The sequence below is a fragment of the Phyllostomus discolor genome, chromosome 4 (genome assembly GCF_004126475.2).
Source record: "Phyllostomus discolor isolate MPI-MPIP mPhyDis1 chromosome 4, mPhyDis1.pri.v3, whole genome shotgun sequence".
Classification (NCBI taxonomy): domain Eukaryota; kingdom Metazoa; phylum Chordata; class Mammalia; order Chiroptera; family Phyllostomidae; genus Phyllostomus; species Phyllostomus discolor.
The window spans coordinates 193,543,005-193,566,565 of record NC_040906.2 but is presented as its reverse complement, the minus strand read 5'-3'; the positions used below and the strand labels follow the sequence as shown (position 1 = coordinate 193,566,565).

The 23,561-nt window shown below is 42.8% G+C and overlaps 2 protein-coding genes across 4 annotated transcripts in view; both read right to left on the bottom strand.

The window, feature by feature from the left end:
- The window catches only part of UTRN (utrophin), a 504,099-nt gene that overhangs the window by 332,680 nt on the left and 147,858 nt on the right, over window positions 1–23,561 (bottom strand). For 2 of the 3 annotated variants that reach the window (XM_036024842.1, XM_036024843.1), the window contains exons 1-5: window positions 9,521–9,556; window positions 4,518–4,721; window positions 3,434–3,616; window positions 2,564–2,714; window positions 1,290–1,409 (exon numbers count right to left, since the gene is read on the bottom strand). The exons of the other annotated variant lie outside the window; for it this stretch is intronic. In XM_036024842.1, coding sequence (XP_035880735.1) covers window positions 1,290–1,409; window positions 2,564–2,714; window positions 3,434–3,495 — 333 coding nt within the window. In that variant the 5' untranslated portion in view covers window positions 3,496–3,616; window positions 4,518–4,721; window positions 9,521–9,556. Of the gene's footprint in view, window positions 1–1,289; window positions 1,410–2,563; window positions 2,715–3,433; window positions 3,617–4,517; window positions 4,722–9,520; window positions 9,557–23,561 lie in introns of those variants that run through there. 3 annotated transcript variants of the gene reach the window in all.
- On the bottom strand, window positions 9,573–17,151 carry LOC118500361 (utrophin-like). The gene is made up of 6 exons (XM_036024848.1): window positions 17,034–17,151; window positions 15,742–15,819; window positions 15,301–15,393; window positions 13,021–13,191; window positions 10,565–10,680; window positions 9,573–9,678 (listed from the first exon to the last, which is right to left on the bottom strand). The coding sequence occupies exons 1-4, from the start codon at window positions 17,100–17,102 to the stop codon at window positions 13,021–13,023; spliced, it is 411 nt and encodes a 136-aa protein (XP_035880741.1). The 5' UTR covers window positions 17,103–17,151; the 3' UTR covers window positions 9,573–9,678; window positions 10,565–10,680.

Genomic DNA, 23,561 nt, shown 5'->3' with positions numbered 1-23,561 from the left:
GCCCTGGCTGGCATAGCTCAGTGGATTGAGCGCGGGCTGCAAACCAAAGTGTCGCAGGTTCGATTCCCAGCCAGGGTACATGCCCGGGTTGCAGGCCATAACCCCCAGCAACCGCACATTGATGTTTCTCTCCCTCTCTCTCTCTCTCTCTCTCTCTCTCTCTCTCTTTCGCTCTCTCTCTCTCTGTCTCTCTCCCTCCCTTCACTCTCTAAGAATAAATAAATAAAATCTTTTAAAAAAATCATTCTTCGTGATGACTTTCTCAATAAATTATTTTATTACCATTTTATAAATAATGGCCAAGAAATGCTCAGTTTTATTTGTATGTTACTTACATACAAACGGGAACTATTTAATTCATCTTATCTTATTTTGATATTCAATACCATAGGAAGCTTTGCCCAGTGCAAGGGGCAGGAGACCGAGAGCCAGGTCTCGGTCTCAGCAGGACAACTCCCTCAACTCTCTCAGGCGCCGTCGCTGCACCTCTCTGAGCTTCAGTGTCTCCACAGCGGGGTTAGCCCACAGGAACGCCTGCCTCTCACGTCACTGTAACAACTAAGGGCTCCTGCACCAAAGTCTCAGAACCACTGGCCAACTTTAAATGATGATACAGAAGAGAAAGGATTTCGTGTGATAAAATTATAGCCTGAAAGGTTCCGAAAATCATAAACTGGCAGCAATATCGTAAGAGATAATCCCAGTATATTACTCACTTGAGTAATACATTCAAATGAAAAAACAATAAATCTCTTTATAAAGACTTAACACTATAACCTTTGTGCAAAAAGAAGCAATTTGTCAGGGTTCCCCAACCTGTCATTGAAATTCACACACTGATCCACCAAATAAACAGGGATATTAAATCCTAAACAGCTGACATTTTCAAACTTTAATATGCACAGGATGGTTTTTAAAATACACGTGCACTGAGCCCCACTCCCAAGAACTCAGGTCTGCGTGGAGGCCAGGAATCTACACTTTAACAAATTCCTCAAGTGATTCTGAGTAAGAGGCCTGTGGACCACTCGTCCCAATCCCATCACTGTTACACGAAAGGAGGCGATGACCTCAAACTGCTCCGCCCACTCGCCCCACGGACTGATGCAAAGGAATGGTACCGAGGTAGTCCTGTAACCCACAGGCTGCGGCGCCCAGCTGGGAGGTACAATCCGAAGCAGGGTCTTCTACTCGTGTAAATGAGCAGTGAGATGGCACATGAAGAACAAGGGCAACCTGTAGCGGGGTCTCAGGTCTCTTAGGATTACCCTTCTTCTCGGGGTCCTCACCTGCAACTGATCTTCCAGAACAGCTGTGGTGCTCTCCCCGCTGTTTTCATCCACAATTACCACCATGTGAGTTAACGAATTGACCTTCACCTGTTCAGCCTCAAGATCATTTTGCAAACTCTAAGGAAAAAATTAAGATATACATTATTTCTACTCGTTCACATTTGCCTATTTAGAAATCTACTAGGTTGTCAATAGCAATTAAAGGTCTTTAATGAGGCATCATGTTTAAATTTCCAATCATGACCTTAAGTGTTCTACTAATGAAACAGGCCCTTTATATATCTTTACATTTCATTATGAACCAAAGCAGTTTGAAAATGCTATGTCATAACAGATTACAAATGGGATGTCATTATTTCACTCCAAATTCTAGGGGGAAAAATAATGTAGCATAAGTGAGTCGAATGTATTATACTAGGAATTGAGATAAGAACGTAGGATTGATAAATCAAAACAAATCCTGAATTTAACTCTACGAGATCATTTTCTCTAGTGCAGCATGGCTTAAAATGAGAGATAAGTAGGTGCTATTGATAATCAGAAGCTATTCTGATTAGCAACCCAGGAAAGCAACTGAGGATGCACAGATGACTTCCATTGCCAGCTCTTCAACAGGAAGACCACGGCAGGTGCTAAGACATATGTATACAGGTAAGCTGTTTAAACACAACCAAGAATGCTGTCAAATGCCTCTTGAGTTGTGTTTAAAGTATCCCTAAAGCTTTATTTATCAATTATCCAGATATTTCCATGAAAAATCAGATTATTCAAATAACTTGCCAAGAGACCATTTGTTTTACCTTTCCCTGACTATGAAAAGTAATCTCCTGAAGTTGTGAACAAGGTAACATATCTACCAAATATGGATTCTCCACCTAGTGCCCAGTACTTTCCCAGGTCAGAGGAGAAGGACTAGCGTTCCTTCAAGGACTAGGTTAAGGTCAGCCTGAGGGTTTGCTTCTTTACCCACACATGGTATTAATACCCACACACTATGGCTCTTAACCACTTGTAGGTCCAAAACAACCCTTGAGAACCTCATGAAAGCTATGTGCATTCCTAAGAAAACTATACATACCCAAATAAAATTTTACCTGTGCACTCATCCCAGGAAAGCCCCATCCCCAGGAACTCCACCCTCTAGGCTGCTGAATAGCAGGGGACACTGGGGGAGGGTCCCACCTCTGCACTAATGACAGAAGCGCCAGGGAACACTAAGTGCTGCCTTTTCATATTTGATAAGGTATAAAAGAAATATGAGCCAGATTTACTTTATGATCTTCCAGCAGCTTTTGCAGGGATTTTAAATCATCCTCCAGGGGGCAAGTTTCCATCTTTTGGATGCGTTCTTCTGCGAGCGTTAACCAGGCAGAGAGCTGCTGCAGCTGCTTCTTCTGCAGTTCCATCAGCACGTCGTGCAGCCTGTCCAGAGAGGGACACCGCGTTATTCCCGCTCGCTTTTGCTCTGTGCAAAGGCACATGTGCACTCTGGGCAGCAAAGAAATGGGGCAAAGAAGTGCCGTCCTGTCCCACTACTTCATGCAGTGTTTAGCCTTTAAATATAGAAACGAGCCAAAGAAAAACTTTCATCTTCTTCCTAAATGGAGTCCATTAAATGCAGTCAAAGAATGCAAATAACAGCACCCACCATCCATATCAGAATCACTGTTTCTTCAATCAGGAATTCCTGCATATTAAGTAGATGAAAATTGCAGTGGAAAGCAGTTTGCTCCTTAATACACAAAGCAGGAAATAAAATGAACTGTGGGGTGGCGGGGGAGGAAAAGGGGCTTTTTATAAATATTACAAAACTGAATTGTAGATAAAGACTACACAATCCTGTCTTCATATTGAGTTCATGGTTAACCAATTTTAATCCCACAAATTGATAACTGTCCATGTGAAATGTTTTTTTTTTCTTTTTCCCTAATTTCTACACTCCAACTTTACCTTTAATCTGGTTAACACATCAAAAGAGAAACAAAATCATGCAAAACTCCAGCAACATGACACAAAGAGTTCAATTTGACAAGGCAAGTGCTGTGATTATCTGGCTTTCATGGACATACCGATGTTCACTCCAGCTAACCTGGACACTGCACTCAATGGTCCAGCATGTCCCGGCCTCTGCTGCCACTCACCGGGACTGCCTGTCCATGCTCTCCACCCTGAGGGCCTCCCATCTAGCGTTCAGCAGGGTCATCTGCTCCTGAATTTCAAACTCCTCCTCATCCGACAGAGTCCCTTGTGTGATCAGCTGGTTTCCCGCCTGCAGGACACTGCCCCACGCTGCTCTGGTGCGCAGTCAGCTCCATCATAAACGCCTGGAGAGGTACATCGTTGCAGTTTGTGAGCCGCTCATGGAAAAATAACAATAAATTCATTATCAACGCTTAAATATCAGAGCTGCAGAAAAAGGCAGCCATGGAGACAACAAATGAAGTAGACTTTGACCCAACTTTGAATCCGGGAAAGAAGCAGCTGGTCTAAGGGGAAAGGGGAAGAGGTCAAAGAGGACAATATTACATCGGATAACAGCAACTATTGTTAAGTAAATACCAATTGTGAAACTAATAGATGGTGAACACAGAATTAAGTGAAAATAAGTAAAACAACAGGCTCACCCAAGGGGGACTGCTTAAAGAATATGACAACTTTTATCATTTGCAAACCTAAACAGCAAGTAAGACCTGTCAATTAACACACCAGCACACACACAAAAAAAAACACCTACCTAATCAAAAAGAAATGTCCATGTGATCATTCACTACAGTGTAATATACCTAACATATCCTCAAAATAGTAGCAAATTTTCATTATATAAAATTATACATGAACACTGGCTATGAGACTTGCTCAATCATACAATAAATAAAAATAATCACTTCCTGGGAAACATTCCAAACCTAAAGACTTGGTGTATTGATTAGCCATCGTGTGTTTTTTACTATAACATTATATTTCAGAAGCTAGCAGTACTATGCATTGATTTCTACCAGTGGCTGCACAGAATGTACAAGTTACAATTAAGATTAAAATCTGAAATCTAATTCCAGTGCACACCAACTTTATGACAAAGCCCTATTTCACTACCACGAGCCCTAAAATATGCCACAACCTTTCCGTGGAGCAGAATTCGGTAAACATGCATGTCAGGGTAGACTCCCTGATAAGGCACAGGCACCTTGGCGGACAGAGTTTACCCATCAGTGACAGACTATTTACTTCGTGCGTGGCAAACTGGTCTTTGACTTCTTCCACATCATCAGAGATCTCATCCTGCTCCTGGAACGTGTCCTCGGCAGAAAGCAACCAGGTCAGCACGTCCTCCAGGGCTGTCTGATAGCCGTCCAGATCCATGTCGACCTCGGTGACGGTGCTGGGGGTCTCAGCCCGGGGGCTCTCGTGCTCCTGCTCTGGCGCTGGGCTCTAGGGAAAGGAAGCCAAGAGAAAACCCACAAGTGTCATGAGGAGGAGAGCGTGCTCAACAGAGACACACGATGGAGAATGCTCAGGTGGGAAGAACCCACTGCGCCCGGGCACCCAGCCAGCTCTCAGGAGCCGGGTGTGCGGGCCGGAGCTGTGAGAAAGTGCTAATGAAGTGCGCAGGGAGGGCGGAGGGCAGAGGCAGCACGCACTCATGCACCCTGTGCTCGCGGGGATCCTGACACGGTCAGGAGGAGACGAGTAACCCACGTGAATCCCTTCTGAAGAAAAATAAAATGCCTATTAGCAAAATTATGAATTCCAAGGTTCCAACAGGAGATGCTACTTGAGTTCAGCAATGGCTAAAACAGGCAAGTTTCACAGAGGATCGTGTTGGGCCTTAAAGGGTAAATATAAGTTAAGGAAAAAGAGATAAAGATTAGAACTCTGCTTTGACCCTAGTTAAACTGCTTTTGCTGAAATGCATTTTTGCTGAAAGGCAGCCACACATACAGGCTGCTGATGCTATTTTCTGGAGGTGGTTACCCTCTAGTTTAAATTGCTAGGCTTTTTTTTTTTAAAGCCACGGGAATAAATTTATCTCAATGGAAGATTTTCTTATATACTTTAGAATCTCATAATCAAATAAACTCTCTTTTGTTCATCTGTCCCTTCTTTAAAATTCTCTAAAATTTTCCTACAGCCTATCTCCACTTAATCGCCTCTCATCCACAATGTTTGACAAATCTCAAACACACCAAAATGTTCGAGGACAATATAAGAAATGCTCGTGCATCTAACAGTTCATTACCATCCCTTTCAGTGGGTCCCCACCACTCAACTGAAAAGGCTTTTGCCAATGCCACCAATAACCTTCCCATGGGCAAATCCACTTTTCTAGCATCATCCTAAGGGTGACCGTGTAATCAGCGAACCAGGTAGAACGTTTTTGTAAAAGCAGAGCTAGGACAACACACAGAAACCAGAACTGCTCCAAGCAGACTGGACACGGCCCCTCTCTTCCTTATGGAAGCTCCCAGCAGCATGCCATGCGGCTGACACAACACCGCACCCCTGTGAAGCCCTCCTTCCCCAGCTTCAGGGACACCACTTGGGTTTCCTCCTGGTTCAACAGCCAACCTGTAAGTAACGAATCTCCTCCAAGTGGAGTCCTGGGCCCTTTGATCTTCTCTCTGGGAACTCGGTCTGAGCAGTTTCACTCACTCTCACTGGATGTAAAGAACCACCTATAGCCCGCAGATGCTTGCCTTTACACATCTGATCCCAAACTCCAAACGTCTGTGCCCAACGACCTGAACATCTTCGCTTCAATGTCTCAAAGGCCTATCAACCACGTCTGCATTTACCCTTTATTTTCCCCAAACTTATTCTCCCCCAGGCTTTCCTGTTCAGTAAATGGCTCCTTCCTGTATGTAACTCCTCCAGCTAAGAACCAGGGAGCCAGCCATGGTTTCTCAAATCTTTCTTTCACCTCCACATCTACTATGTAAGCAATTCCTACCTTCAAAACGTATCTCCGAGCCATCCAGACCACAAGCGCCACCGTCTGTCCTCGGGACCGCAGCCTGCTAACCCGCTCCCCGCCATCCCTCCCCGTCGCCGGCCCCTCTCCCACCTCTACAACCCCCCCTCACTCGGCCGCCAGAACCAGCTCTGGAGCCTGTCATCACGGCACAAGGCTTCCCCCACTTAAAACCTTTCACCGCTTTCCCATAAGATACAATTTAAAATTCTTAACATAGTTTACAAAACGACCGTCACAGCAGGAAACTGAGCGAGTGAGTGTGCGTGTGTAAGTGTATGTAGGGTTGGATTTGAATAAGTTAATCGGGGAAGACTTCTCTGAAAAAGTTCCATTGACACTGAGGAAAGACTGGACGCTTGCCATGCAAACCGTGGGTGGAGGAGCATTTCACAGAGAGAAAGCCACAGGGACAGGAATCCGGGGGAAGCAGAGGGAGAAGTCCACCATGACCGCACAGCAGCGCCTGAGATGAACTTGGGCGGTAGGCTGGGTATTGTAAATGACAGGAGAGGATGCGATCTTTGGTTAGCACGAAGGCTGGAACAGAAAGAAAACACACCAGAGACATTCTAGACGAAGAACCCAACAGACCCGGTAAACTGTGCGCAGGAGTTTAAGAGAAATGAATCCATGAGCACACACAGGAAACACTGGGTAATTCGGAGACTGATGCTGCCAAAGACAGAGAAGGAAAGTGAGTTAAGTTCTGGACCTCCAACTCTGCAACCACAGAGCCAAAGTGGCCCTGGGGAGCTTTTAGTACCAAACCTCCATGCTCTAGTGAGGATATCTGAGAACCAGGAACTTAGTAAGTGACCAGCCAAAGGTCGCTGAGATAAGCACTGGGATCTGCCGAGGTGGGAGAAGGCGATTAGAAGGCATTATCTAAGTGTGAATGTTCAGAAGTTATTCGTTTAAAAACACAAGAGGAGACTTTCAATTGAGACATTAATTGAAGGGGAAATGGAAGAACTATTCGCTGACCACCTGATGCTCTACAGCACGTTTGTAGAACGAGGGAGAAAGTCTGGCTAGTAGCGTTCATTGCAAAGTGTCAGATGGCAAGCTCTGTCAGAGTAGATGATTACAACTGGACCACACTTTATTTCTTCAATTAGCTTAATTCAATCTCTAAGGCACTAATGAATGCATGCAAATGAAGAGTTAATGTTAATAATATGCTTGTTCTTAATCAAACAGCAAATGGCTTCTACAATTCTTTTTCTTTAAGATTTTATTTATTTATTTTTAGAGAGTGAAGGGAGGGAGAGAAAGAGAAACATCAATGTGCAGTTGCTGGAGGTCATGGCCTGCAACCCAGGCATGTACCCTGACTGGGAATCGAACCTGCGACACTTTGGTTCACAGCCCGCGCTCAATCCACTGAGCTACACCAGCCAGGGCTGGCTTCTACAATTCTTATCATTCCACCCTGAGCCCTAAACGGAAGTGATCATTTTACCTATGCATGATGAAAGGCAAATGAAATCTCCTTCCTTTTTCAGAGAGAATGGCCTTACCTAGAAGTAAAATACCCAGCTTTCTAACGAATGGCACCCAACCCCATAAAGAAATGACTCAAACCAAAATGCAACTTCAGGAGATTATCTGAGCCACGTAAAAGGTTACATCATTAATGAAGGGTAATAACTGTACCACTAGAGACAAATGCCTCTCAGCATTTTTTTTTCACTCAATTACAAAGAATTACAGCTATTCCTCAGTATCATTGATTTTTCAAAACTACGAGCCCTCGGTTCACAATCTGGCCCCATCTCTTGCCTCTTTTCCTCAGTAAGTTTGTTGTTTTCCTATAAATCACGCTTTTGAAATGAAGAAGTTAAAAGGATTGGTCCCTACTATGCAAAAAAACCTGAAATGAGTTCTCTGAACCTTGGAAAAGGAAAAGAAGATGCTATGCCAATTCAAGACCATGAGCATCGCTACATGAGAATTAACTGACATGTGTAAACAGGACCTTGCTGAGAGGGAATGAACAGTAACACCAAGACACACGGAGGAGAAATTACACTAATGATAGCTGCTGCTTATGGGGGCTTATTGATATTACTTTAAACACTGTGAGTTCATTGTCTTTATGAAGTGGGTGGTTTTATCCAGATATTACAGCTAAAACTGCGGTCGAGAAGGTAGGTAGCCAACCCAAATCAAGGAGGAATGGGAACAAAATTTAAGCATCAAAGCCCATGCTTTCAAGCCCTGGCTGGTGTAGCTCAGTGGATTGAGCACGAGCCGCAAACCAAAGTGTCACAGGTTGATTCCCAGTCAGGGTACATGCCTGGGTTGCAGGCCATGACCCCCAGCAACCACACATTGATGTTCTCTCTCTCTCTTTCTCCCTCCCTTCCCTCTCTAAAAATAAATAAATAAAATCTTTTAAAAAATAGATAGATAAATAAATAAATAAATAAAATGGTTTCTATTAAAAAAAAAAAAAAGCCCATGCTTTCTGCCTCTCTAAAATGTATTTCTTACCACTTTGAAATTTATGTGTAGCTTTTGGTTGCTGAAATGTTGGACCAAATGACTTTTTAAAGTCTCACCCAACTGTAAAGATTCTCTCATCTTATGAATTAAGGGCACTGGTTAGACTAAAACAGAGTGAGATAAAATACGGATTAATTCAAGGCAGGATAATTCAGGAAGAAAAATTCGTGACTTTACTTATATCTCTTGGGGGAGGGGAGGACACTCATTTATATCCTAATGACTAAAAATCATTACAGGCCTTTAAGTGAAAAACCAAGTAATATATTGTCAATTATTCTTCCTAAATAAAAAGGAAAATAAAGCTCATATTTTGATAGCATTTGTGAAAATGTAACAGTAAAAATCCTTTTGTTAGAGGCAAAGAAAAAAAGGAAAATTAGCCCTTACAACAAAGCTAGGCTGACATGAGCAAAACCTTGTCAAACCGGCAGTGATGAAAGAAGGCGTCCCAGTGACAGGAAAACATTGGTGGTACGACACGGTGGCATGGTCACAGCCCGGACCCCTCATTGTGTGAAATAACATATCTCCTTCGTAAGACATCAGCTGAGTTACAGTTTTCCATTACACGCATGTGACATGACAGCATTCTAACTGATAGACCGAACTTTTGAGGCTTCTGTCAGCGGACAAACCAAGGTGTCCCCAGGCAAGAAAAAAAAAATCCCCTAGCAGTGTTTTTATCTAGTACCTACAAAAAAACAAATATGGCAAGCCAGACTTTTCAGTGAAAATGGACCTGTACCTGCATATTAAGATCTCCTTCTTCGCACTCTTTCTTATTCCTCGGAAGAGTTTCTACCTCGCGGACAGCGTCTAGAGTGACTTGCTGAGGCAGCACCTCAAACAGAGACGTTAAATACATAATTATGGATTTCTTGTCAGGAAGCTGAACGGCAACATCTGCAAGTGGGAGAAAATAAAGACCAGCTAAATTAGATGTCCAAAGTACGGGAACCGCTCGACAGTGGATACAAAGTCACTGTCCTCAGTGCCCATAAACAGCAAATGATACAATCCTGCAGCACAGTCAGTTTCTGTTTCAAAAAATAATGGACGAGACAAAGGCTGAGCCGGTTTCTTATTTTTATTCAGTACCCGTTTCTTAAAATTCATTCCTAAAAGCTTCATCCAAATGCTCGAAGATAAGCTACCATTTAAGATAATGACAGGTTTTATTCCCATTACGAAAGTAAGTCTAGAATTCAATTTTGCAACATTTGTAACTGAAGTTTTCATATCATATATGAGAAGCTTATATTAAAATGTATTTAAATAAAATAAGCCAAATATTGGATTGTTTATCTAATAATTACATTTTCCTAAAATGTGAAATCTTATGCTGTCTCAAATAACTATTCTCCAATGATGTAATTAAATTTCCTCCTAAAGTATCCCACAGATTGTTAGGTACAAAAGTACACATGACTCTGCATTTAAATAACTTGCACCATGTCTCAAAAGTAAGAACACTACTCAATTCTCATTATGCTTTCTTAAAAAGTTTTTAGCCCTGCCTGGCGTAGCTCAGTGGATTGAGCACCGGCTGCCAACCAAAGTGTCGCAGGTTCGATTCCCAGCCAGGGTACATGCCTGGGTTGCAGGTCATGACCCCCAGCAACTGCACATTGATGTTTCTCTCTCTCTCTCTCTCTCTCTCTCTCTCTATCTCCCTCCCTCTCTAAAAATAAATAAAATCTTTAAAAAAATTTTTTAAGAAAACACTGTTCTTGAAGTATCCAAAATTACAAAGCAAAAGTCAAGGTTGAAATTCAACACTGAACAATACCTTCAGGATCTAAGAGCTTCTCAATTCCCAAGTACGTCTGAGCCTTGCTAAAGGCGTGTTCCAGCCTCTCAGTTGGGGACATCCTGACAACTCTATCCCAGCTGAAGAGATCAGGTCTGAAAACACCACGCAAACAAGATGCAACAAAGACAAAATGTGTGAAATGAAGTGGTCACTGTTATCATCTAAAGCATTTCAAGTTTAGATTTTTTCTGTTTGAGCTTAAATTTAAAAGGTTAACTTTATATCCCAAAGACTCGCCAAATACATAATATTTTAAAGTAATTTATAAATGTGAAAACAACAAAGAAAACATTCTAAGGCTCTTATATTGGTTAGAGATGCCTGTTCGGTTTTCTAGAGTAACCACCAAAAGACTAGAAATGATATGTATTTCCCAAATAGTGAAGGAAAAAAAGGGTAAGGAGAAACTATTAATATAAGAAAGAAAAACTATGGAAAAGGGAAATAAAAAGTTCAAAATAATTGATAAAAAATGACAAATGAACCTAAGTACATCAGTCACCACAATTAATGTTGATGGACTGATTCCCCTACTGAGCGACCAGGATACCCAAGCAGAAATTCCAGCTCTAATCTATCCACAGGATGGATTCAGCAGAGGCCGGGACAGAACTTCCCCCCAGTCGCCCCTCTCCATACTACCGTTGTCTAGTGTTTCATTTCTGTCTGGATTTTCTTTTAACTCCGCAAGCTGGACATTACTGTTGCTCCGACTCACCCAAGAGCTGATCATCTTTCTGCGCACTCTCTGCTCCTGCACCTCGGACACGCCTGCCTTCCGGGACGTGGCTCCCCCACTCCCACCCCGGCTCCCTTCTGCCTCGTCTCCCGTTGTACCCCTGCTCACACCACAGCACCCACGGACCCCCCTCCTGAGGGATATATTTTTCCTCAGCATTTTACCGTTTCTTTATGTTATACAACTTACATTTTCCTTTTTTAATATTGCCTGCCTCCCTCTATTCGAACATAAATGCCACGAGGCAGGGATTTTTGCCTGTTTTGTTCTCTGCTACACACCCTGTGCCTAACGCAGAGAAGGTCCTACAAACGTACTCATTGAATCAACTACGTAATCAATGGGAAAAAGTGTTGGCTTAAATTCAAGTTTTCTGACGACGTATCTTAACCAACGGGGAACAGAGGGTACCTTCTCTAAACTGATCAAGTGGAAAAAAGATTGGGTATGGGAGTTCTTTAATCACATAGAAAGTAGATCCAGAAAGCTACACAAATATCATCCTTAAGGTGAAACATTAAGCCACCCCCTTCATCATCAAAACAAAATATCCTGCTCACTCTCCCCAATTCAAATCAATAGTGTGTTGAAGGACAAGTCACAAGTGAGGGGAGGGGAAGGTAGAAGAAAGGAGGGGAGGGGAGGGAAGGGTGGGAAACTATTATAAATCATGGACCGTCTACAAAAAAATATTTTTTAAAGCTACAGAAACAAATTTAAAATTTGTAAAAATTTAACAAGCTTCTGGATCAAAGGCGTAGAAATGTCAATTATTTTGTGTATCAGCAAAGAATATACAGGAAACAAAATTTGAGACAACAAATAATTTAAAATAGTAATAAAACATGTAACAACTCTTGCCTTTCACACTTAAATCCCTGATAGGTGTGAAAATTATCTGTGGGTGTGGCGAGGTAAGGACCCAATTCAGTTATTTACGTATGGGCAGCCAGTTGTCCACACCACCTGCTGATCCGCAACATCGGTTCAGCTGCGTATCAGGATGGAGCCCTTTATTTCCGAGCCCTTTATTCTGTTTGGTTGAAGAATGAAACGGCCATTGTCACACTGTATGTCTGAAACGGTCAAGTACTAGGGATGTTGTGTGGTTCAGCCTATAATTATATTACTGTACTTATTTATAGTACTACATTATTTTAATTAATGTAGCTTCATAATTAGGTTTGGTTTCTGTTTGAGAAGTACAATACTTCAGCCTGGTTCTTCTTCACAAGGGCACTGGCTCTTCCTTGGCCTTTGGTTTTTCATATAATTAGAATCTGTTTACAAGTTTCATGGAAAAAAAAATCATTTTCTATATTTAACTGAGATTGCATTGAATTTATAGAATTTTCCCTTTGGTATAGGAATGAATACTAGCACAACACTTTGCATATATTACTGGTCAGTGCTGAATAAGTGGGATTGAACTACGTAGATTCCTTTACATTTTTTAACTTGTAACTATGTAGAAGGAACCACGGACACTGCACTGTGCCATTTAAGTCCTACAGAATAAAGACCTGACGAGCAGTTTCCTTCCATCCTAGTTCTTCCCTTAACGTCCCTGTGGGAGGTGTGCAGCAAGAGAGCTGGGGAGTGGGCGAGGGGCTTCAGGGAGCAGGAGCGAGGGAGCGAGGGGGGAGGAGATGTAAATTTGGAAAGCCCACGGCTCGGTACAGTCGCATCTCACTTATCGGTGGAGCAGGGCATTAAAGGCGAGCCCGTCTGTCCAGCTGGTGGTGAAGTTGAGCACGTTGACCTGCCCGTATGGCCTGGTGGACTGGCGCACCCAGCTCAGCAGGATCTTCTCGCTGTTCGTCTGCTGCAAGTCGGACATGACGTCCTTCATGACATCCTTCACCTGCGTCGGAGAAACCAGGCCGGCCAACTCTTAACACAGGCTGTGCGATCAAGCCCTCGAAGGAGGAGGGCTAGCACAGTAACTACTACTCTGGATCGGGTCACTGGCATTCAATCTATTTCAAATTTCCCTTTAAACCCCAGAAGGGTAAGTGCACTTGAAACAGTGATTTCGTTGAGGTACTAACATGAATCTAGGAGTGATTTTTATCTCACCTTTATACGTTGCCACATGTTCTATATCTTAAGCAATACTTATTTTTTTATTTTAATCATTGTTCAAGTACAGTTTTCTGTCTTTACTCCCATCCCAGCCCACCCTCCCCAGCCCTACCCACCTCCTTCCCATTTCTACCCCCCCCACCAGTTTTTATCCATGTGTCCTTTACACTTGTTCCTGCAAACCCTTCCCCTCTTCCTCTGAAATTCCCTTCCCTCTCCCCTCTGGTCACTGTCAGCTGTCCTCTATTTCAGTGTCTTTGGTTATATTTTGCTTGTTTGTTTGTTTTGTTGTTTAGGTTCCTATTAAAGGTGAGGCTTACACTGGTTTGGTTACAATAAACATTAGAATGAAGTACCTTTCCTGACTACAATAAAGAGCTAAATTTTACATCATTAGTCCAAAGTAACACATGTGTTTAAGGAACTGCTCCAAGAATGATGTGGGCATATCGAAAGGATACAAGAGATGATTTAAAGGGAATTGCACGGGCCAAATCTAGAATAATTTAAGCATCAAAATAATCATAGCAAACAATTATAACCTATTAAATAAGTAAAAATCCGAGTGTTCACTGAGTGTTCAATGAATGAATGAAGAATGAAGTAGATAGATAAAAACAGACAAAAAAACAGAAGACAAGGGAAAGCTCTTCCTTACAAGTAGAAAGCCAATTCAAAATGTAGAAGGAAGGAACAATGACATTAGAAAATCACTACTTGCCCAGCATCATAATAATAAGCGATCAGGTAAGAATTATGAATGGGTCTTAAAACTAATGGACAAAGATTTGATATGTAGCTATTTACACAGTCTCAAAGTATTTCTCACAAGATATTTTTTAATAATGTAGGGCAGTCGTGTTACCATGGAGACACCAATTACCCAAAAGATGAAGCTAACCCTGCCAGAAAAAAACATGGACAGAAAGTGCCTCCGGGGTGATGCGCTGAGGAGAAGTCAGCGTCACTTCTGTGGCACTCCGGCCCGAATCAGTAACCCGAATCTAATCATGAGGAAATATCAGCCAAACTCACATGAAGCTATGTTCTACCGAACAGCTGTCCAGTACTCTTCAAAAGTGTCAATATAAAGCACAAAAAAAGACTCAGAAACTATTCCACATTAAAGAAGATGAAAGAGAAATTATACATTAGAAATACTGATGTTACAGTATACATTTTATATCATGGTAATATATTGTAGTTATGAAAGAGAATTCTGTGTTTTTAGGAGAACAATTTGTTCTTGGAAAATACACACTGGAGTGTTTACACTAAGAGAATACAAGAGAGGAAACAATGGTTAACATTTGGGAAATCTGAGTCAAAGGTGCCTGGGAATTCTTTGAGCTATTCTTGCAATGTTTTGATAAGTCTGAAATTTTTCAATTCCACATTTTTAAAAAGACACTTTCTTTCTTCTATGCCAGGAAAAACAGAGCCATTTGTCAGTCTCTTCCATTCCAAATTGTTAAGAGATGAGCTGTGTCCCCCACAAAATTCTTATGTTGAAGTCCTACCTCCCAGTACCTCACAGTGTAAATGACTTTGGACACAGGTCTTTAAAGAGGCAATTAAGGTAAACTGAGGCCACGTGGGGGGCCCCTCATCCCATGTGATGGGTATCTTGGCAGAAGAAGAAAAGACTAGACAGAGACACACACAGAGGGAGGCCACGTGGGGACAAAGGGGAAAGGGACCTTCCTTATACGAGCCAAGGAGAGAGGCTACAGAATAAAACCACCTTGCTGACACCTTGATGTCAGATCTGTAACCTCCAGAATCGTGGAGGCCACCCAGTCTGTGGCACTTTGTGATGGCAGCCTTAGGAAACTAACACGCAAATGGCACCTTTTTCATTTCTGTTAAGTGATCAAAAGTTTCCCACCTGCCAGTGCAAGATGATGCTCCAAAGCAACCCCAGAGTCAGCTTGTGATTTCCATCTACAATGTCAGTCCCTCCGATATTCACCAAATCCACCTAACAAAACAAATTTTAAAAAAATAAATAAAACAGGGTTAAGACCATTTCTCCACAGAGGCCCGGGGTGTTGTTTTAGCACATCCAGACAGCAATACAAGGGGATAATAAGAGAGACTTCATTTTAGAGGATCAGGTAAACTTAAATCTCAAAACTATATCAATTATACACTAGATTAGTAATCAAACAAACACAACTACTCCTTCATTCATAGAAAAGCTTCAAAACTTCTCATGAGAAAGACATTTTCAAAAATCAGCGGATGCCAACGCACAGAGCAGGTGGCTGGTTTCAACAACAGAGAATCCCGATGGCTCAGGAGAACCCCAGTCACACAACACACTCACGTTGTTCTGATGCAAAACCTGCAGCACTCTGTTGACATTGTTTAAAGCGTGTACCCTTGTGGAACCACGTTCCTTCGGCTGGAAAACAAAACACAGAATCAGATGAGACAGTCCCTCCGCATCCTGAACAACACGGCACTGAGATGGACAGAGACCAGCAGCTCAGCATGGAGAGCCCCCTCTGTGCCAGGAGCTCTGGTTGTGTCTCGGGTCACGTGGGGGCTCGTGTTGACAGATCCCACATGACAACATCTTAACGTAGTAGTTCCCTAGCTTGTCTGTGCACTGAATTCTCCTAGGGAGCTTCCAACAATGCCACTGCCTCTGTCTACCCCACTCCCAAAGATTGTGACTTAGTCTGGGATGCAGTCCAGTTTGGAACTTTTAGAATTCCCTGATGGTTCCAATGTGCAAACACGTTCGGGGGACAAAACCCCTTTTGTCTAAACTGGTCTGGATGCAGGAAGATTTCGAAATTCTGTCACCTCCATTTGCACTAGTGTGGGCACAGCCGGGGGCACTCAGAGGCACTGCCCCAGGCTCCAGCTAGCATTACAAGGGCCCACTGGGAGGGCAGGAATTGCAGCCTGGGGAAAGGAGATCTGGGTGGCTTCTTGCTGCCTCACTGGCCAGGGAATCTTATCTGAGAGAGGGATCGGCCACCTCTCCAACAGGGCCTACCCACCATCTGGAAGGCAAAAGGGACAGTGTGACACCCCACACTTCAGCAAGAAAGGAATTCATCTGTGGGAGTGCCCTATGAAACTCTTTTTAGTAATTCTAACTCTAGTGTTAAAGTCTGTATTAATGAAATGTATCTTCTTCATTAGCCATGTTATTTCTGTGAGAGCATGCAGTATCTTGCAAATAAAGTAGTAGAGTCGGATTTGGTGGGGAAACAAACATAAAGATAATACTAAAAGTTGAATAAAAATAAATGCCATCGTTTTTAACAACCCTGTTTACATAATGTTAAATAACATTTAACTGTGTTGCTACATGCTCTACTTTTCAAAACATTACCCCCTCTTTACATGTTCATTCTTCTTTATGATTCTCTATTAGGCTGTCTGAGAGCAATAAACATTTAATGTAATTTTACCTTTAATAAACATAGAGCAACCCCCCACCAAAGCCTAAATATTGCTCTATCAAAGAATTCATTAGAACGCCTTTTTTAACATTCATATTTCAGCCTTTACATTTTCAGCAGCCCCAGTGGGTCCTCGAGCATCGCTAACGATTAGAGGCAGACACCCAACCCGCCCGTCCTCTGTGCCCACCGCTCTCACCAGCGATGTCCCTGTGAGGCCTTCCAGGAGATCCAGCAGTTTCCGGCCATCTTTGAGGTCTGTGAACATGTCACTGATGGGAGGCTTCCCGCTCTACAGAACAAACAGTAGGGTACCAGTTAATTCTGCTGCAGAAATTCCACACGTGCCTGGCAGACAAGTAAACAGTTTTATTTTTTTTCTAATTAAAAATTCTAGGCCCTGGCTGGCGTACCTCAGCGGATTGAGCGCAGGCTGGGAGCCAAAAGTATCTCAGGTTCGATTCCCAGCCTGGGCACATGCCAGGGTTGCAGGCCATGGCCCCCAGCAACCACACATTCATGTTTCTCTCTCTCTCTCTGTCTCTCTCTTTCTCCCTCTCTTCCCTCTCTAAAAATAAATAAATAAATCTTTTTAAAAAATTCTAGATGATCAGTGGACTCTTCAGGTTTGCCCTGTATAGAAGAACAAATGCAAACAGAGAACTTCGAAATCTCATCACAAATGGGTTAAGCTGAAGGATGTGAATTGCATTATTTCTTAGGGAGAGGGCAAATAAAGCTGTGGTTAATGCCAAGAAGCCTTGACCATGGTACATGCTCCTGAGAAGGAAGAAGAAAAAGATGCAGTAAAAATATGAGTCTACATCGCCCGTGTGCAGAAGCCAGTAAAAAGTGTGCAGGGATGGCGGCACTTGACTTCCATGGGATGATACAGCCTTTCTGCCTTTCCGTTACGGGAACAGTCATTTCCACTCTCGTCATCAACTCTCAACACTTAGGTGCTAGGTCCATACTTCTAGCTATTCATTTCTGAATGATTAAGACACTTCGGGCTCTGTGTCAAAGTCCAGTATCAGTCCAGTGTTTTGAATGGCAAAGTTTATAGAATTCTTAAACCCATACGCTCATCCCCGACTGATAAATAGCGCCATCTTCCACTGACACACGCCCTCTGATGTCTGCAAGCAGAAGATCCCAGCCTGTCCCAGGCAGATTCCGTCCTGCCTGCCTGGGTGAACTGAGGGGTTGTATGCACCTGGACGATCCCCATACAGAGAATCAGGAAGCTCAGTTTGAACCCCGATCTGACCAGTAATTTGCTGGTGAACCTAAGTCAGCTATTTAACCTCTTTCTAAATCACAGGTTATCGTAAAGATAAAATAATTTATACTAGCCCTGGCTGGCGTAGCTCAGTGGACTGAGCGTGGGCTGGGAACCAAAGTGTCCCGGGTTTGATTCCCAGCCAGGGTACATTCCTGGGTTGCAGGCCAGAACCCCCAGCAACCGCACATTGATGTCTGTCTGTCTGTCTGTCTGTCTCTCTCTCCCCCCCCTCCCTCCTAAAAATAAATAAATAAAATCTAAAAAAATAATAATAATAATTTATACTATGTGAAAATGTCTAGAAAACTATAAAGTCCAATGTCATAAATATTGTGCCACTCCACTGTATCAAATTATTCCCTTCTAATATGAAATCTCCACAGAGATGAATAGTTTTATCTCCTTCCAATAATAAAGATATTTTGTAACCAATAATTATTTTACCTTTTTCCCTTTTCCCTTTAAAAACATATACATAAAGTCATGTGAGGCAAAATTTTACTCTGAGCTTGAAATAGAGGAGGGGGAAGAGAGCCATCTGGAGGTTTCCCGAAATTTCACATTTATCTCTTTTTTTCCCTCTCCTATTGATTCATTACATTTTTAATTAAGCGTGATGTGTTGCCAACTAGTGATTTCTAACATGCGGCTTTTCCAGAGTCCAAACACACCGAAGGAGGGAAGCACGGTCAAGTTTCAGCATCGAACCAGTAAAGAATAAACGATGACTCATTTGTATCTGTAACGAAGCTGCTTTTTTTCTTCCCAGTTGCCATTTTCATGAGCAGCAATGGTGTCAGGGACACACAGATTGTCTCTACGGGTCACAGGAACAAACAGAGTTGCACGCCGCGGGAGGCATGGTCCAGGGACAGAAGTACTTCGGGAGGCAGAACAAGGGCAAGTTCCCTGCACTTGAATGACGTGCTGCCCACTCTCAGTGAAAGCAAAGGGCAGAGTGACCCTAGTCACTGCCTCCTACCTTCCCCCTTTCTCCTCCAATCAAAGTACACTGCAGCAACATACTGTGGTCTTAGAGCGAAGAGGCAAGATATAGGTCAAGCCTAGGAGAAACAAACAGGGCAATCTAGCATAAAGGATCTTAGGAATAATGATGACAAGGGTGGCTGAGTTATGTCTAGGCAGCATTTACCCCTTCTCAAATTCCTGTACACTTAAATAATATAAAACAGCATAACATAAAGTACTCTAATTTGGACATATAACAACTAATTATGAATGTCTGTCTATGACCTCACTGTAGACAAGAAAAGCCTTTGACCTGCCATATAACTTTGGGCAAGTTACTTGGTCTTTCGGTGTCTTATTTGCTCATACTAAACAACAAGATGACAGATGTTCCATAAATAGTTGATATCATCATTCATCTCACAAATACAACTTTAATATTTCTACTGTCATAAAGGTGCCATAAAATTTCAACAATGTTTGAAAAGACAGAAAAAATAAAGATTTCTTCATCCCAAGAAGGATGGTAAGATCATTCTCTAAATCTGAGTACATGGTAGTGCCAATTCACAGTGAAAGATCTTCTAGGTATTGAATTCACTCATTGATGACACAAATGGATACATCCCATTCAAAAATACCGACTGTGCTAATACAAAGCACGCCTGAGCGTTAGGTATGCACCACGAGATGGCACAGCTCAGCAGCAAACTCCCTGGATTCTTCCTTAAGCTCCACCACTGCTCAGCGGTGAAGTAGGAGGCATTAATTAAGAGGCAGCATTAATTTCTTTGGATTTGACACTCTTTTCATCCCTCCCTTATCCAATTCCTTCATTTGTTTACCGAGCAACAATTTTAAGAAAGACTCCTGTGGAGCATTCTGTCGAAACAAAGATGACCGAGACACGGTCCGTCTTTCTAGAAGTCACTCAGTGGGCAAGGGGAACCAATCAATGCCTTTATTTTCTTTAAAAACAAAAACCTACAGTAACAACAACTCTTTATTCTGTTTCAAATTTCAATAAATACTGATAGCAATCAATAAGAAATATGTTTTGTGCTGTGTCCCCTTCTCCCAATCCTTCCCCACCCCTCATGCCCCGGTGATGGTCCTATCGGTGAGTAGTCCCATTTGGTGCCCTCAGACGGCCATGTGCACCCGCGGGGTGGCCAAAGAGGGGAGAACACAGCCATGAATCTCCTCCCCAACAGAGTGAAAGAAGGAGCCTGTGCTCAGACAAATCCAAACTATGATTCAAAATGACCCTGAAAACAGAGCTGCACTCATTACACATATGGTCGCCAATACAAATACTATTGTATTTACACCCAACAAATTCAAGTTATTGCACAGAATGTCCCAGAGATGGAGGGAAAGAACCAGGAGGGAAAGAATATGCCCAGTGGCCAATTCTGCCTACACCAGGGAGAGCGACCCCTGTTGGTGTGCTGATTCAGTGCTTTGTGCCCTACAGCAGGGCGTCAGAAAACTTCTGCTGTAAAGGTTCAGAGAGTACCCAGGTTAGACCCTGCCAGCCAGGTGCTGGTCGCTACTGAAATGACTCTGCCCTGTTGTAATGTGAAAGCAGCCACAGACCAGTGAGCCAGTGAGAAGAATGACTGTGTTTCAAAAAAACTTTATTTGTGGACCCTGAAATTTGAAATTAATATAATGTCCACATATCACAAATACTCTTCCTTTTGATTTTTTGTAACCACCTAAAAATATAAAAACCATTCTTAGCTTGTGGGTCACACTGCAGCAGTGAGTAGAAATGTGAAGTGTTCTTCAACAAAGTAATAGCAGCCACTTAGACATGTTCCAGGAGATTCATAGAGATGTCAATATAATGCTTACCTGTGTTAATTTTCTTTATGGTAGTATTTTAAGGTAAGGAAACTGAGGCAGAGAGGTGACAGGACAACTCGGAGAGTCAGAACCAGGATCTGATGCCACAAAATTCGTTCCAAATTCACATTCTCAAAGCCTGTGCCAAATGCAGCTACAATTACGAGGGCACAGGACTGCACCGCACAGAGAAGAAAAACACTTAATCAGTCTGGGGAGATGGAGAGAAGCACAGAGGGCACTACACTTCATGACCCCCAAGGAGGGCACAAGATACACGTATGTCACATTTAAGTGAACTCACGACGAAGACCACTTTTCCAAGCACGTGGCTTTAAAGCACAGCTGCTGATTTCAGACCACAGGCTCTGAACATGGGATCCACCCTGAGAAATACTTTGGAAATGTCAGAAATCGTCGCTGAATAAAAATAAAAACATTCTTCCTGACTGTTAACCTCTTATTCCGATTTTTAATTCTTTGCAAAGACGTATTTGCACAGACTTCTCTGACAGAGAGAACAGTTTCACAATTCAATCAGACAAATACTCAGCAAAAACCTCCTTTGTGCCTGGCCCTGCAGCAATGCCAAGTTCAAGTCACCCTCCCCATCCGTGCAAGACAGGGTTTCCACAGTTTTCCAATAAACTCCAAGTAACACAAATGAACAAACGTGAACACGGAAGGCAGATAAGCCCTGGTTCACATTCAACCTTAAAAAAATCCAACAGGCAGCACGGCGGAGTCCAGAGGCAGAAGCTGCAGGTGGCCAGCTGCGGTTACCCCTCCTCTCGTCCACTTTCCCTGCACTTCTTGGCCCTCTCTTCGCGCCAGTTCTAACACCACCACTTTGAGAGCAGCACCAGCTTAATACCCGCAGCTGGGGCACTGGAGGCTCCTGATTTTAGAAGTGCCAGGGAAAGAAGGAGAAAACTGTCAGCCCACTGCATGCAGCAGAGAAAGACAGAAGGGAAACGGAGAGGTGGGAAGGCGGGGCTGCAAACTCACATGGCATGCACACGCGATGGTGCAATGAAGCGAAGGGAAACCTGGTGGGCCCAGACCACCGGGAGAACTGTTGGCCACCTCCTAAAGGTCCAAAGCAACAGCTAAGGCTCAGTTCCAACCAATGGTGGCCATGTGGGAGGTGTGTTAGGCTTCCAGTTTTTCAAAAAAGAAACTTGATCATCTGATTTATATGTATAACCTCCTGATATTTGTTAATTTCCTAAAAACACTGTGCTGGATAATATAAATCTGTCTGCGGCATCACAGCTCACAGAGGGGGCCAATCAGCAATCTGCACAGAACATACCCACATGCAGGTGAAGTATAAAAGATTTAGTCAACAGTTGAGTCCTCGAGGAATCAATAATTCGGTGGAAAGGACGAACACACACCCACCATCCACAGACCAGGAAACATGACTGAATATAAAGTACCAGGAGTCATTCATTATAACCCGCTCAGACCAAAAACCAAAAGAGTTATAACACTCATTCCCTTTCACTCACTCCCCACCTCTCATTTCCACTTCCAAACAACACATTCTCCCACCATCACTCCAGTCACGCCTCCCGTCTGAGGCACCTGAGTTCTCCTTCTGCCTCAGGGTCAGAATAACTCTAATTTTAAGTTGCAGAGCAATCATGCCACGTCCCCATTTTAGCAAATATGTAATGGACTCACCGGCAAAAACCATCAAACTCCAAACAAAAGATCCATGTCCTGGCTGGCATGGCTCAGTGGATTGAGTGCCAGCCTAAGAACCAAGGTCACTGGTTCGATTCCCAGTCAGGGCACAATCCTGGGTGCAGGTCAGGTCCAAGGGGGGGCACATGACAGGACAACCACACACTGATATTTTTCTCCCCCTTTCTTCCTCCTTCCCCCTCTCTAAAAAAAATAAATATAACTTTTAAAATAATATACTCGGTGCTTGGGCTGATCCTCTCTCTAATCTAATACTGGTTATTTCCCTTTTTCAATACTCCCAAATAATATAAACATTTCGTCATAGGTCAAGTTTTTCAGCAACAGTCATAGTAATAATAGAAAAAAAATGTGTAAAAGACTGAATAAGAAACTAACATTAGGAAGTGTGGTTTGGAGTTCTTAAAAGGATGAAGAGCTAATTCTTCCTGCCAACTGCCAAAAAAAAAAAAAAAAAAAAAAAAACAGACGTTCCCTTTGGAAACACTGGTCAATGCCACAGCTCCAGGGGTGCATTGGGCACTGCCCAAGCAAGGCTCAGCACACGCAGACCTTGCCTTCAAGGAACTCGGGAGTCCAAACAGATGTTAAACAGAACCCAGCACAATAAGGCACGGTGAGCACATTAAGAGGGACTTTTGAACGAGCTGGGCTCTGCAACTGTACCGAAGTAACAGATACAGTACAGAGAGAGAATCTGTCCTATGGTTTATCTCATCTCATTTAAAAAGCAATCAAGTTACTATGTAGAATAAAAAGTCTTAAAAAGATAAGTTTTTAAATGCTTTCACACCTAAGATGTCTAATGATGGCTCTGCAAACAAATAATGAACTTTTGACATTGTTTGGCAATCTGTCATTTACCTATGCTCGACCTATTTTTAAAACAGGATTCAGGGCAAGTCTATA

Excerpts from the sequence above, each read along its gene's own strand:
- LOC118500361 (XM_036024848.1), bottom strand. The coding sequence starts at position 17,102 with ATGTTCACAGACCTCAAAGATGGCCGGAAACTGCTGGATCTCCTGGAA. Across the intron at positions 15,394-15,741 it reads AGGTTTTGCATCAGAACAAC|GTGGATTTGGTGAATATCGG; the intron begins GTGAGTGTGTTG and ends TTGTTTTGTTAG. Across the intron at positions 13,192-15,300 it reads GCATCATCTTGCACTGGCAG|GTGAAGGATGTCATGAAGGA; the intron begins GTGGGAAACTTT and ends TCTCCGACGCAG.